The sequence below is a fragment of the Arctopsyche grandis genome, chromosome 5 (genome assembly GCF_051622035.1).
Source record: "Arctopsyche grandis isolate Sample6627 chromosome 5, ASM5162203v2, whole genome shotgun sequence".
Lineage (NCBI taxonomy): Eukaryota > Metazoa > Arthropoda > Insecta > Trichoptera > Hydropsychidae > Arctopsyche > Arctopsyche grandis.
In genome coordinates this window covers 33,479,686-33,496,012 of record NC_135359.1, presented here as the reverse complement: position 1 = coordinate 33,496,012, position 16,327 = coordinate 33,479,686, and the positions used below count along the sequence as shown (strand labels likewise).

At 34.3% G+C, this 16,327-nt stretch overlaps 2 protein-coding genes and 1 long non-coding RNA gene across 3 annotated transcripts in view; 2 read left to right on the top strand and 1 right to left on the bottom strand.

Annotated features, from left to right (window-relative positions):
* Positions 1-16,327, top strand: part of LOC143912065 (uncharacterized) — a 569,875-nt gene that overhangs the window by 407,891 nt on the left and 145,657 nt on the right. The gene's annotated exons all lie outside the window — the stretch shown is intronic.
* On the top strand, positions 402-10,804 carry LOC143912054 (uncharacterized). The gene is made up of 7 exons (XM_077431199.1): positions 402-636; positions 2,730-3,031; positions 3,118-3,205; positions 6,154-6,337; positions 7,249-7,370; positions 7,466-7,699; positions 9,422-10,804. Exons 2-7 carry the CDS (start codon positions 2,742-2,744, stop codon positions 9,503-9,505), a joined length of 1,002 nt encoding a protein of 333 aa, XP_077287325.1. The 5' UTR covers positions 402-636; positions 2,730-2,741; the 3' UTR covers positions 9,506-10,804.
* LOC143912051 (uncharacterized) lies at positions 10,795-15,070 on the bottom strand. The gene is made up of 8 exons (XM_077431194.1): positions 14,801-15,070; positions 13,776-14,108; positions 11,866-12,033; positions 11,708-11,796; positions 11,517-11,636; positions 11,323-11,424; positions 11,179-11,248; positions 10,795-11,103 (listed from the first exon to the last, which is right to left on the bottom strand). The coding sequence occupies exons 1-8, from the start codon at positions 14,927-14,929 to the stop codon at positions 10,924-10,926; spliced, it is 1,191 nt and encodes a 396-aa protein (XP_077287320.1). The 5' UTR covers positions 14,930-15,070; the 3' UTR covers positions 10,795-10,923.

Below are 16,327 nucleotides of genomic sequence, written 5' to 3'. Positions count from 1 at the left end.
CTCGCAGCATAACTGGGGCAGCGCGAGTACCAAGAACAAAAGATGTGCACACGACACACTTGAACCCAAAACGTTTATAAAGCAACGCAGCAACCTCCACCGGCAGAGTGAGCCTCTAGAGTTCAACTAGATCACATCGCCGAAGAAACCTCTTCGTACATACAATAACCATTGTACCAATTGAACGCAAATAAACGATCCTCTTTCAAACTACACAACACGTGTTTCGTTAGACCGGGATACGGTCAACATATGTACCTTCCCTGTCTTACAGGGTTTTTGGCTCGGACAATAGCTGTAATGAAACGATGAACGGTGAATGGTGAGTGATGATGAATGGCGTGTGGTGCGCGATTTGCAGTGTATTGTGTGAGGTGTATTGTGTGTGGTGTATGGTGTGCGGTGTTGTATCGATCGGAGCCGTGTGTGTCTATGGTGCGAGGTGAGCGGAGCGGTGCGAGTTGAAGCGTCGTTGATGGTCGGCGAGAGCGCGCGTTCGCGATCGCGTTCCTCACCTTCTCGCTGAGCATTCGTATTCGTCCGGCCCCGCTCGTTCTTCAACTTCAGCTTCAGCTTCAGCTTCAGCTCGTCCATTTGCATTCGAACCCGCGACTCTCTGCGCCCGTCGACTGACAGGTAAGAAGCGAAAAGCGAGAGACGCGAGGCGAGGCGTCACAACCTCCATCGCCGGCCGGTCTCTTATTAACACCCACACCCACACCCAACTAAACCCAACTCCGAACAGTTCCAATCCGTTCTACCAGACCTACTTCAGCATTGGTGAACCTTTCCCACTCTCGTACTATCCATACCGTCATCTTTTTCATCCATTTCAACCTCAACAATGAAAGTAGCGTCACATGATTAGGGTTACCACACGTTCAAATCTTCTCTTCTTAAGACCGTCTAGTAGTCTTTCTTTTTTATGCCTCGACTCTGTTCATTCTTCTGGTGAATGCTAATTTCTAAACCCTTTGAATGCTGACCGACGCCGATCGGCGTTTTGCCAGCAATGGGCCTGAAATACGCCGATGGGCGTTGTATTTTGAGTATGTAAAAAATAAACGAATCTTTCCAGGTAGCATTGAACGTGGGTCGTGTAATGCGCGTCAACGTTTATAAAGACTGGTTTGTAACCATTGCAGAGTTTCCCAATGTAAATCCACAACCATATGTATGTGTAGGTATTAGATTTATTTTGTGTTTTTTCTTTTATATTTGACCATTGGGGATTTGCTGTAGCGCCACAATGACCTAAACTTTAAGCGTTGTATTTTGTAAGTCCATGGGCTTGAAAAACGCCGATAGGCGTTGTATTTTGAGCGTGTACAAAGCATGGAAAAAAAATGCATTGAACATGGGTCGTGTAATGCGTATGTTTATAGAGACTCGTTTACACCGGAATTTCTAAATTTGTAACTGTAGCAGAGTTTCCCCGGTGGAAATCTTTAACTGCTGAGTATTTTAGATTGTGGCTCGGCCATTTAGACATGCGAGCATTATATTTTAACAACAATGAAGAAGATGGAACTAGTTTTGGAAAAATACATTCGTTAATAGACTTTTTTTTTGTTTATTTTATATTGTTGCAAGATGTATTAGAGAGTATAAACACACCTTTACAAAACTCGACGGTTATTATCTAGGGTTTGTATTTAATTATCCAGGAAGGCGCATTGGGGTTTTCCTGTCAAACCTTCCTGGTATATATCTATGTAAAAATAAAATAAAATAAATAGATAAATAATAGACGATCACACATACTAGTTATGAGAGCAAATTGAAGGCAAATGTAGGGAAACTTACACAAGACAAAAGTTCTAAGACGAAATTACGAATTCTTACCGAAAGCTTATCAGCTCTAAGTTAGTACACCAAGAATACAAATATAAATTTTCAGCTTGATACGTTCAGGGGTGTGGACGGAATCGTGGTCGCAACATTTTTTCATTTTCATCACATTGATACAAGAATTATACTTGAATTTTTTCGTGAAAAGCACACATGCTAAGGGATCGAAAAAAATAGTGGTAGAAAAATCGAACAAGAGTAAACTGCCACTTCCGGTTGACGGATACTTATCAAATTTTATACATAACTTGGCATTAAGCTGAAAAACTTCTAGATATATGAAATTTCAGTTCAATAAACCAAAAGGTTTTTAAGAAAAACATAAAAAAAACCTCGAATCTCTAGAGTGAAAATACTACTCCCGGTTCAGGTAAAAATATTAGGGTATAAAATTTATAATTTCTATTACATGTAAAAAAATTCAGGCTCATTCAGTCAGCGGCTTGGGAGATACTTGAATTCCGGACAACTTAAAAATTAACGTCGTATCGATAAGAATTTCAGTAACCGATACTAAGTTTCAGTTCGATAGGACTAACGGTGTTCAAAAAATACACAGACATACATTTTTTCTAGATCATAAAAACGTGATCAGTGATCGATTCTGAGTTCGAATCAGTCGAGTTCGAATTTTCACATGATCACAAAACTTCATCTGCTGCTACTACGTACATAGATAAAGTAAAAATGCTTTCATAAAATCGTCCCACATATCTAATACATCGGCTCCAAAAATATAGTAACCAAACAGTAGTAATAATGCAAACATTCAAATTATTACATACCTGTCAATCGGTGATATACATATTATATTAATGGTAGTTGTGTAATTGTGTAAGCTGATGTAGAGTAAAGTTTAGAATCTGAATTTTTTGCAGAGGCCGTTCAAAATGTCTGCCGAAGTGAAACAGGACGCGATCGAGGTGGAGGCGGCAGTGATGGCCGAAACGGAGGAGGAGACCGTCAAAGCGAAGAACGGCGACGCCGAGAACGGAGGAAACGAAACGGGCATCGACGACGCGCTCAACACGACCCAAGACTCGGATCCGGGCAAGTCGAAGAAGGTCCACCCCGGCGGAAAGACGATGATCGTGAAGAACCTGCCCGCCAGCATGCTGTTCACGTACGAGGAGGAGCTGCGCAACATATTCGGGAAATACGGCCAGATCAAATACATAAAGTATATTAAATCCAATCGAGTGTAAAACGTAGCGCATAAAAGAGCTGGGAGTAATGATGCGTATTTTTTTTTTTTGAACTTTGCAGACGTGGTGGCATTCCGATTTATATTGACACCGTGGAGCCGACCCTCTCTGCATATGTCAATTTTGAGAATAGCGAATCGTCCGAACAGGTATAATAAACACGAAGTTGTGGTATGCATATCGGCGTTCAAGCAGTATTGCCGGTCGTTTGCGGCGTTTGGTGGTTCCGATACACCGGTATTTGGCGCTCGAGCGAACAAATTCTTCCAAAATCCAATCATCCATTATGGTTTTCAGCCTAGAACGAAATTAGATATTTAATAAAAATGGCAATAAATTATTTGGTTAGTTTATAATTCCTAAAGTGGTCGGTAAAAAAATCCAAAATTTAGCAGTAAGATCAGTAAATTATTCATTTTTGTTCAGTAAATAATTATTTTTTTATCAGTAAATAAATCCTTTTTGATCAGTATTTTATTTAAATACTGATCAAACAGGATTTTCTATCGGTGAGATTATAATTTTTGACAGTTGGATGATAGCGGGTCGCCCCGCTACTGTCCATTCCCACTCTCTTCGTGGTCAAAACACCGTAATATCTTTCTTTTTTAAGTTTTATATTTTCACAAAAAAACATATCTTAGCAGCCAATACTTATTTATTAAAGGGTCAGGTTAGGTTAGGCTAAGTTAGGGTTTGCCCTATTCATTTAAGATTAAGTTAGGTTAGGTTAAGTTAGTATTAGTGATCATTTTATATATAGATATTATTGATCATCTTTTAATAATCATCGATCATTTGATTTTATTATTTGATCATTTTAGTTTAATAACTGATCATTTAGTTTAATAACTGATCATTTAGTTTAATGACTGATCATTTAGTTTAATAACTGAGCATATTACAACTGATCACAGTATACTGTTCATTTAGAATACTCGCTGATAATTTAGACATATTTACTGACAATTTAGTTATTTTTGTTGATAAAAAGCTGAATAAGTTACAAATACACGCCTTTTAAAATGAACACGATGGTTTGGCGCTTTAGCATAGGCACTAAATTGAGATCACCTTTAATTCAATTTTCTAATTAAATAAAAGTTATCAAAAAATCACGGTCTTTGGTGAGACTTTTCATAGTATTATTTATATACCGTATGTATTGTCTCATCTTGACAACCTTTTCGTTTCAGTATTCATGGCAATACCGGCCCAATTTGTTTGTTCCTTTTTTTCCTCGCATTCTCACTATCAAATCTACTGTATGTGCATTTAAGCCATTCTAGGCCTGATTTGTCTTGGATTGATATTCGAAGCGCCAGATACCGATAATGTGTCCACCGAATGTCTCGAACTTACAGTGCATATTGCTTTTGTAAACCCATTACATTTCACAAGTTTCAAATATCGAGGTTTAGTCAATAATTTGTATATATTCAATTTAAAGTAATGACGGCAGTTATGGATCTTCTGTTATACATATCTTGAAATTTGCTGAAAATTTTTGCTATATTTGGGTATAGTGATAAATAAAAAAGTATACTGCTTATGGATAGATTTTAAGGGGTGATACATTCGATAACGTTAGCACTGGAATAAGATTTTAGCTAGTTGTTGACTTTTCCTAGTATGATATATCTTTGTGGGGAAATTTTGAAAAGAATGTGGCGTGTACTCTTTTTTGTAAAAAGGTCCAATTATGTGCTTAAAAGTTCATTGCACACCAAAGATGTGAAAGAATTGAGATGGGTGGGGGACTGAACTGGAACAGTGACTCCTCGTTATGGTTCATGAGAATAAATTGAGTGAGAAATCTCAGGGTAGTCGTCATTTTTACTCAAAAAAAGTTTTTTTTTTTTTTAATCATAACCCTTTTAGTACCCTTCGATTTTTTAATAAATACACTGAAATGTCTGGTTTTTGTGTGTTTACTAAATTTATGAATTCATTGATACTTCTTAATATTAAAGACAAATTTGGTAAAATATTTTATAGATAAATAATATTTCAAGTTATAATTCTAAAGCAATTAAAAATAATTTCGAAAAATTAAAAAAAAAAACAACTGATTTCAAACAAATATTTTTATATTTACATGTTGCATTTTGTTGAATGTGAACAAATTTACATTCAATAAAAATAGCCAAAGTTCAATTAACCAAATATTTCTATAAACCAAAAAAATAATTTAAAAAGTTTTATTTTTTTTATATAAAATAAAATAGTAATGTACACCTACTATCAAAGGATTAAATCAAATTAACTAGTTGCGAAAACTCAAACTAATGTTTAAAAAAATGAAATTATAAAGACAGCATTTTTATCATAAAAACTCAAATTTTTATTAAAATATCAAATAACATTTAAAACATGAAATTATAAAGACAGCATTTTTATCATAAAAACTCAAATTTTTATTAAAATATCAAATAACATTTAAAACATGAAAATAGAATAGCGATTCTATGAAGGCCAATATATCGGGTCGTATTATAAGGGTATTATTAGGGTTAAGCTTCTAGTTCTCGTTTTAGAATTAGCTTCGCATTTTATTGCCAAAATTTATAATGCATTCAGAAAATAATTCTGTATTTTTTTTATATAATCTGTCTCCAGTCTACAATCATCATTATTATTATTCAAAATTTATTATTTCATTTGAAATTAACTAATTAAAAAAAAAAAACACATTATAGGTATGTTTTTATTATGATTTTTTTGCCAAATAAAATTTAGCTTTTACCATTTACTAATCAGGAATGTTTGTTTTAAGTATGCTCGTTTTGAATGTGGAAAAATCAGAATTTTACAAACAATACGATGAGCGTTAGCGAAGAAACCATGTAAAAATACATATACAATATATATTTATATTGTATTTATTATAAGACATGATTGTTTTGCTTGAAATGATAATTGAAAAAAAATGAACATAATAAGTCGTCAACAGCGGCTTATAAATGTAACATGTGTACATGCATATATACATACATATGTATGTATGTGTATAGCTCTAAACATCATAATGTGCTACAGTAATGATGTTGGAGCTGCAGCGGCATTTGTTATCAACAAATTTTAATGTAAATCACAGGCATTGGCTGAAAGGGGAACCATCTTGGGTGGTAACCCTATTGAAATAGACATACTGAGGGCGGGTGAACACACAGTTGTGATCTGCAACCTCCCTTACGTCATAGCCAAGGAGTGCCTTTACAAACTGCTGTCTCCTTGCGGCGCCATCAAAGACATTGTAAAGATACCAGCCCGTCCCACAGGTATCGTTGTTTGGATTAATAACCATTGAAAATTTTTTTAAATTAATTACAAAACACATATACGACACCCCCTCTACCAAAGATCGGGTCCGTATCTATTCTTCGAATCATTTCTTCTCTTTTGTTTCTCCTGTTGTTGTTTATTATTATATATTTTTTTTTTATATATATATATATACATTGGTGTGTAAAAATCGAGTTTTGTATGTTCGTTTGATGGAATGCATACGTGAAATTGCACAGATGTATTTTATTTTTTATTATTATTCTCTATTATATATATATATATATATATATATATTTAGACTTGTGGATGAGAATATAAATGTTGATTTATTTACATATATTATATGTGTGCAATTAGTTTGTTATGTTTGTTGTTGTATCGTATACTGATTATTGGAAACTTTGCTTTTGCTCACATTTCTTCGAATAAAAGTTTGAGAATCGGCATTGTTTTTGATAATAACGGGCCTGCTCTTAGACAAATGCGTTGAACTCAAACCGCCAGTCGATGATCTGATCATGACTTCCTGAACTTGGCAAAATAATAATTTAGTATACAGCCTCCATTTTTACTAAGCTTTTTATTATTAGTTTAAATTTTTATTCCTCAACTTGGCTTTTTACACATGATTGAAAATTCTAAGAGTGGGCTCGCTTTAGTCTTAAATAATATGTATACGTATAAATAAATTAATGTTTTAATGAAAAATATATATGTACATATTATCAATGTGTAGGATTTGAGCACTTGTGAATTTACAAAAATTATCAAATTATTAATATATATATGTACATGTATATTTTTTTTTTGTTGATCTGTTGTATGTGAGATGCGTTTTGACGAGCGATATTAAAAATTTGTGTTTTAATTTAACTTTTTTAACGTGTGTATTTTTTACATACAGCGTTTGTAGAGTTCGAAGACGAAGAGGGGGCTAAAAAAGCGCTATCGTTAAGCGGAAGATTGCTCATTAACAATATACAAGTGGTGTTGCAAAGGCGCGGAGGACCTGACGTTCCTTTGAAGGCTAGTACTAGTTGATTCTACTTTCGAAAAGTGTAGTGTATATGATTATGGTTAATATTCAACAATGTGACGATCGTGAACACTGACTCTTTCAGAAGGTGAAAAAGAACGTTCCGACTAAGAGAGGCACCAGCGGCGGCATCAAGAGGGGTAACCGAGGAGGTGGCATGGGACGAGGCGGTGCCAGAAACCCACCCATGGGCGGCGGCGGCGGCGGTGGCGGCGGGTACAACTCTTGGGAAGGCGGCCAGCAGCTCGGCTACAGGGGACCGCCACGCGGAAACAACTACGGCAACAACGGCGGGGGCATGTCTTACAACAACAACTGGGTACGTTAGAATTGCATACATCGGATGATCGACGGGTTGTGTAAGTGTGCCGAATTTCTGGTGCACTGGTTTTAATATTTTGATCTGGAAGACCAAAGAGATGAGGGCGTATGAGAGTATAAATATTTATTAGGTAATTTCATCCCATAAACGAGTTTTCTCAAAGTCGATATCCATTTTATTGTAGTAATAGGGGGGGTTGAAAAATTGTATACTATTATATTATACAAGATTGGGTCGTTTAATAATCATATATATATACACATATATAGTCGTTTCGATTCGACATACACGTGTACGTAAGCTAGACCGCTTCCAACAAAACGACGTACGAATGTAATACGAATAATAACAAAAGAAAAAAATTCTATATATGCTGTTCGATGCGAAAGTTTCCGCTAGGAAAATAGACTGAAATACTATACCGTCATATATTGAAAATTTATTTAATTAATTAATTTTTCTATCGGTGTTTTATATTGTTGATATTAATAAATATTAAATTAAATATATTTAAAAGGTATTTGAAAAAGATTGGACTGCGTGGGGGTTCGAACTCGTGACTGATTGACTGACACATTTCTTTTAATTTTATAACTTAATATGCCAACACCCATGCGATGATATGTCTTCGGATACAACACTAGTCATATATATATATATATATATATATATATATAATATCGCTATTCTGTCTGTCTGAGATAACGCTCGCCATACTATAATAGTCGTTCCGATTCGACATACATATGTACGTATATCACAGTTAAACCTCTGCTAAAACGTATATACGAATAAAAAACTTCTATATATACTCTTTCCTACCAATGTTTCCGCTTGGCAGATAACACTGAGCAACAAAAAATCACGTTTTTGAGTTACCAGAGCGGAGACTAGCCAATCTTTACTAAGTTTGACCCACTGAATTCGAATATGATATTGATTTTTGTTGGTGGGCGATCGTTTACGAGATATGAGCGTTTAAAAAAATCCGCGATTTTTACAGTTTTTTGGCTTTTGCGGTCTTTAACTCAAAATTTAGGATTGTTACGCTCAAACTGAGTATTGTAATCAATAGGCAGATATTTTTCCTATTAATTGTTATATCTCATTGCTTTAAAATACTTCTAATTAATTGTCTAGCGAATTTTAAAAGTCAAAAATATATTTTTTTTTCCGTGCTATTTTTCATTTATTTGGCAAATTTTTTATTTCACCACGTTTATAAGGATTGGTTTTCTATCTCAATATATTTTTTTAATCTAAACGTTACTAACTAAAGCGGTAAATGCAATTTAAATGCTTTCGTTGTATATATGGTTGTAGTCCGACCTACATATATATGTGCGTCACAGCTAAACTGCTGCCAAAACGTATATGCGAATACAAAAACAGAAGAAAAAACTTTCTATATATACTAATTGCTACCAATGTTTCCTCTTGGCAGAGAATTTACGGCTATCTATTTAAAATTTATTTAATTAATTTTTCTATTCGAATTTTATATTGTTTACATGTAGGTAATTTTTACCTTATTTTATATTAAACAATTTAATATAAATATTAAATTAAATATATTTGAAAAAAATTCGACCACGTGACACATTTCCTTGAATTTTTTTATTTAATATCTTAATATGCCAACACCCATGCGATGATGTATGAACACTAGTATACGTATGATGTTGTTTATTTGCATTTATTTAATCGACTGTTTTGCAGGGAAATGGAGGTAATTACCGAGACAATAATATGGACGAGAGGCCGTTCAAGAGAAGGAAGCAGAACGACTGGCTGTGGTATTGAATTCGACCCCATGGAAAAAACAAATCATAAGCTTTTTCTAGGCTAATTCGAAACTGTTTTAATTTTTTTTTGTAAACCTTCGAGAGTGAATTTTTCAAATATTTATATATGTATGTATACTTTATAATTTTTTCATAATGTTAACTCTGTCTTGCTAATGTTTGTATTTAAATAATTTTATCTACGTATTTACTTCCACATCATCCCAATTCATTAGATTAATAACTGTTATAGCCACATTCCCATCAATTGTGTATGTATGCATATTGTAACAATCCTGTGTATGCACTTTGGCACTGCACTAGTTTTATTCGTGATCCTTATTTATACGCTGTTATGACGATTTTATGAGATTACCTATTCGACAGAAAATAATAGGCCCGCAGAAAACGTGCTGTAAATTGGACTTGTACCTCCAACTGATTGATGGCATGTACCATCGATCTGTTCGATTTATCGTACGTTTTCGTCTCGGAACAGGTCCTAGGTTTTCTATATATTGATGATAGGAAATTCCTCAGATTTCACATGACGAAAATCAATGTAAATAAATCATGAAGTTAAATATACACATGTGAATGATGAACAATTTGTAAGGAATTATTAATTTATGTTAATTATTATTGTATAATATTAAATCAAAAAGGTTCACATTTTTAAACATTGTAAAATTTACCTTTAATAATACTCACATTGTAGAGAATTAGCGAAGCGGTTTTTTTTACAACTAGCATTTATTGATCGATCAATGAATGGTCAGTATTATTATTACATTTGTCAATTTGTAACTTACCTTATTAATTTATCATTATGTGATTTCGTGTGGAACGCGATATGTCCGAGAAAAATTCTTTGATATGGTTTTAGTTTTTACATTGTCGTCTGTGAATTTCGCGAAATGTTCGATTCTACAAATCAATAATAAAAAAAACACAGAAGAGACAAATTTGTATCGTGTCTAACAATTATATATGTAGATTTTAAATTAACATATTTTTTGTTGTTTAGATTGAGTGTGCACGTACGTGTATTAATTTGGTGTATTAAATTAACATGAAAAAAATTGTATTTAGAATCATTATAATATTAACGACGGAAAAAAGCTGCATTGTGAGAATTTTTGTAATAAGCGGGTCAGCTCTCAGTGCGAGGATGCGGCAGCTGCGTCTCTTTTATTTAGTTTAATTACGTGATGCACACGGATAGGTTTAGTGTACTTATGTGAGTGAATGTGACAATTCGTTTGAATATATGTATATACATATATACATATATAATAAAATAAAAATGAATTACTCTAATTTACGCTTTTTTAATTCATCCTCATGCTCATATTCCGTTTATTATTCCGTAACATTATACATTATATAAATTACATTTTGGGACAATTAACTAATGAAAAATTAAAAAAAAATCTATTATTTCACTTGCATATCAATTCGTTTCGTTGGAAATAAACTATCCTTTATGTTGTTGGCCATCTTCTTCGTGTACAAATTCAAAAGTTGCTCTTTCGGCGCGAGTCCGAGAAAAAGTGCGAGTTTGGCAGCGACCGGTGTCTTCATCACGTCGACCGAATTCTCCTCGTCCGGCATCACCTAGTGCATTCAAACCGTTTTCATGGTTAAAACTTCACCGGTGAATCTCTCTAACAAAACGCATAAATACATTACCTTATCGGCGACGTGTTTGTGAATTAGTCCGTCGGAGCCTACGTAGAAGATGGACAATCCTTCGTACCAACTACATAATAAAAACAAGTAACAAATGTAAATAACTCGAGATGTATCAAAATTCAAATGTGATATTAAACTAACATTTCTTGCGCGTCAAACATTTCCTGCATTTTCCAAAGTTTAAATCTCCAAAACAGGAACATCGCCTTCATACCGGATATGCCTCTGATCCTCCACCTCACGCTGAAGAAATAAAAAACGACACAATTAGCTCTCGTATCACACTATGCATACATACAAATTCGCGTCGGTCTGTGGGCCCGAGAATATATTACATTACGGCAGCATCGTCTGCTTTTTCAGTTATTTTTATAATTTCAAACTTAACGTAAGCATATTTTAAATGGCCGACTGTTCGCAGTAGTGCTATTTGTCTTACATACGGGTATAGTCCACTGAAATGACAAAAAAAAATCGATATGAATTGATGTGTATGCATCATAGTGTAGTATAATATGGTACTTACTATGTTGTTCTCCCTTTTATGTTGTTTACAAATACAACATCCGGATGATAGATTGAATAATCTGTTATATCGATGAATAATTGAGGTAACTGGAAAATAAATCGTATTAATTTCATGATGGCGTAGACGAGTGGAAATCTTGTTCAAAGAATACGTACTCCAGTTGACAGTTTGTCGAAAACGATTCTTAGCTGTTCCGCACTTGCACCACCTTGATTACTGCCTGATGATGCTGTGTCGTTCGGTATGCTCGCCGAACAGACGTATGTACCTTTTTCCAACGAAGACTGGTTGTCGCATTCTGCTATATAAAACGTACTAGGATCCTGAAACACCACAGTCAATGTTAAATTCCATTATCAATATAAAAAAAAGGCATTGAATGTCTCAAACTAATCCACTTTAACTTTGAATTCTTTTTCCTTTCTACTAGATAGCTTTGGCTTTCTACTAGATAGTTCTATCAGAAATGTTTTGAAGCTTAGGTTCCTCTCAGAGATTCTAAAAGGTAAGGTGATGAAAATATCTAACATGCTTTAAAATTTTATCGGAGCCACTTTAGTATGCGGTCTACCTTTGAATCGCAGTCGACTATTTTTTTTTTTTTTTGTATCGTAGCAACGACCTGTTTATTATATTTGTTTTTTATAGGGCCAACCCTAACTTAACCTAACCTAACCCTTAGATTTTGGCTGCTAAGATATATTTTTTGGTGCCACTTTAGTATGTGGTCTACCTTTGAATCGCAGTCAACCAAATTATTTTTTTTTATTTGTATCGTAGCAACGAAATGTTTATTACAATTTTTGTTTTTTCCTGCCGCCCCATAATGTTGTCGAAGCATTTCTATCAAAATATCGTCAGCAGATACATATCTCTTAACCAAATCTTAAATGAATAGGGCCAACCTTAACTTAACCTAACCTCTCCTGACCCTTAAATAAATAGGTGTTGGCTGCTAAGATATGTTTTTTTTTTTTTTGTTGAATATTTACGAAATAAAACTTAAAAAAAAAGATATCTTAGCAGCCAACACCTATTTAGTTAAGGGTCAGGATAGGTTAGGTTAAGTTAAGGTTGGCCCTATTCATTTAAGATTAGGATGTTAGGGTCGGTATTATTCAGTCTCAGTGTCACACGCGAGAACCGAGACCACATATTAAAGTAAAAACATGAAGGTAGATCGCATACTAAAGTAGATGTGTGAAGATAGACCGCATACTAAAGTAGCACCTACTTTTTTAAAGTTATATTTCATTCATATTTTCACAAAAAGAAAACATATCTTAGCAGCCAACACCTATTTATTTAACCCTTTGCCCGCGGCAATAAATATAGCGAACAAGCCCTTTACGCGGCACCTTTTTCGCGAATTTGGCAATCGAGTTTTCGACCTTAAATACAGATTTTAATATTTACTCAAGTAACCAGATATGTTAATTAACACAAAGTATTATTTTAAACAATAAAATACATAATATATCTCGTAGTTTTGGCTTAATTGTCAAATAATCATTCTTCATACAATTGAGACGTATCGTATAGCCATCGTTCAACAGACGTGACCTCACATAAACGAGGTTTCAGTAAGGTTCCACAAAAAACTAATTTTGACTGGTATATATGAATTTTAAGCAAATTGAATAGATGGCATTCAACTCTCAGTAATATATTCAACCAATTTTGAACCTTAAAACAGTTGAAATTGGCGCATATAAGCCTCAAAATCCCGTGCAAAGTTCAGAAATTCTATGGAAGACAGCCGCGCTGCAGATTTGTCGCCCAAAGCTTCCATAGAAGACGGCTGCGGGCAAACGGTTAAGGGTCAGATTAGGTTAGGTTAAGTTAGGGTTGGCTCTATTCATTTAAGATTAGGTTGTTAAGGTCGGTATTATTCAGTCACACGCGAGAACTGAGACTGCATATTATATAAGTAAAAACGTGGAGGTAAATATGTGAAGGTAGACCACACACTAAAGGGGCACCATGTTATCTATGTGTTTAATGATCTCTAGTTTTCTGAAAATAAATTTCTCGGAGAATATTTCTTTGCAAATAAAAAAATTACCTTAAATGCTACGCCAGAAATGAAGCACCCGTGAGGGCTCTTATAGAATTGATTAATATCTTTGGGGTGATAGTCGAGGAACTCTTTCAGAGAGGTGTTAAGGTTTCTCGCTCTGGAGTGACGGTTTCCATTCAATGCATGTTTCCTTTTGCCGTCTGGAATTTTGTCATAGTTGAAGTAGAGCTTTGCATCCGTCGAGCACCTGGCTTGTATGACGTCTCTCCAATCTTCAGCTGCCGGGCAGTTGACCTTCTCGTTCGGGCTGTCGACGAGGAAGATGTCGTGTTTGAAGTCAAACGTCGAACGTTGAAAAGTTTGTTCGATTGCAGGATACTGGAAAACATCATTTATAAGCGTACTTAAATGAAACCTTATGTGGTGTAACTAGACTATAGAATTCAAAATGCTTAACATATATTATATGGATAAATTATTCTTAGGATTTTCTAAACTCTTCCAGGAGCATATTGACGGTGTATTTATTCACGGTTCAAAAAGCCTGCCAAATGAACTGCGTTATTTTTATCTTGGAGTAAAATACTAAATCTTAGTTATAATCATTTTGAACTATGTAAGAAAATCCCAGAATGAGTTATAACGAAATTTGCATTAGTTACATATTTAATTGTTTTATCATATTGAACCAGAAACTGCAGTTGAGCAATTTTGTCCGTGACTATGAATCGTTATATTAGAAATATATATGGTGAAATCTTATTTGGATTTGGGCAGACTCATATTTCACTGCAAGAAATCAAGATTATGAAATAACACGTACAATTATAATAATTGTCGAATGTATGTTTTCTTTACTACAATATATCACTTCCATAATTTAGAGATAATTCAAATAAATTTGTCGCATTGATTGGAAATGATATAGTAGTTACGTTAATAATCATGTTTTATGTTTTATTATAACATTTCTCCGTTCATAATAGGAAAAAAGCGATGTAAGAAAGCTTTGAAGCCAGAGGTGACGTTTGTAAGAGGTGACGTTTGTCAGGGTGAGGTTATGTACGAACCGCAGTGGTAGATGTGGGTGGTCTGTTGAGTGACGACGAGGTCTGATGAAGAGGCTGCAGTTGCCTCAAGTTGATCGGCCGCGGCCTGGAGAGGGCCAGCGCGGGAGCTCCTCGCAGCCACTGCGCCATTTTTGATGACGACTCACTCGGTGACCAGCCCAACCTTCGACAGCTGATCGCTGATCGCTGCTCACTGATCACTGGTCTTCCACTCCAACTGACGTAGCAGCGCAAAACCGTTCAAAGTAGAGATCTGTTTTCGGTGGTAATAATCACCATGTAATCGTATTTTCCGCTCATTGCAAGAGATGGCGCTGCTATATCATTTTCAAGCGTTTCGGTCTGGTTTCAAATTTTCCAAATATTTTTATTTTCGTCATCCTTCAAAGAAAATCATCGATGGCATCAATGTGTGAAACGATTTTCTCAAATAAATTTACATAACAAACTTTGAGGCCTTGTTCATAGTGTCGCTGTTCATACTAAGGCAGCGGTTTCCAAACTTTATGCTACTACGCCTCCCTAAAAAAAAATTTTTTTTCCGCGCCTCCCTACCTTTTTAATTTTTAATAGATATAATAATATGAACACGTTTTAAATAATAAAACTTTATTTAAAATAATACTGAACACTAAAAGACAGACTAATAAAAAGGTTTTGCTATATTATAAATTTATACGAACACGTATATTCATTTTTATATTAAATTACTAATTTAACTACTACTAACACAACAACATTTAATGCGAAGGATATTGTTGTTTATTGGCACAAAGTTTATCAAATCTTGGGGGCAATATGGAGAGTGCCACTCGTTACTCCTTTTCGACTATTAACCTGGCTCGATATTTGGTTTTCATTGCAGCTAGTACCAAAAAACCCGTTTCGCATAAATAAGACGTTACAAACGGTAGAAGCACATGCATTGCTTTGCAATACAAAAATTCATACTCTCCACTAAGATTCATCCCAAATTGAATTATGGTTTAATTTTGAAACTTTTGTTTTAGTGAACTATCGCATGATAATTCTATCAATTTTTCTTTTTTATGGTTGTCAGCTTGATTTCGTCTTCTTCATTGTAGTTAAATGATTTCTGTATCCATAAAAACTTTGAGAAATCAAGGTCTTTGAAATAATTGGAAAAATGCAGCACTAAACTAAACCATCCAAGTGGTCAATAAAAATATTTTTACTTGCTTCAATATTGGCTGTGGCCCAGAAATCTTTGGAAAGTGAAAACATATCCAACTCATTCTTTTGTAAATTTGATTTCCGTAACTTCAACTTTTTAATGAAAGCTTTTACTTTGTCTTTTTGAACAAGTGGATGTACTTGTGATCCCTGCATTGATTTATTTAAACCGCTCAATTTTCCAAAAATTTCAACCAAATAGGCAAGTTTAACAATAAAATTATCGTTCGTCCACAAATATGCCTCTTCATGTTGGTTTTCTTCGAAAAAGGTTGTAATTAAATGTGTATATAAATATGAAAGAAAAATAAAAATAAACATTCATGCATTGAA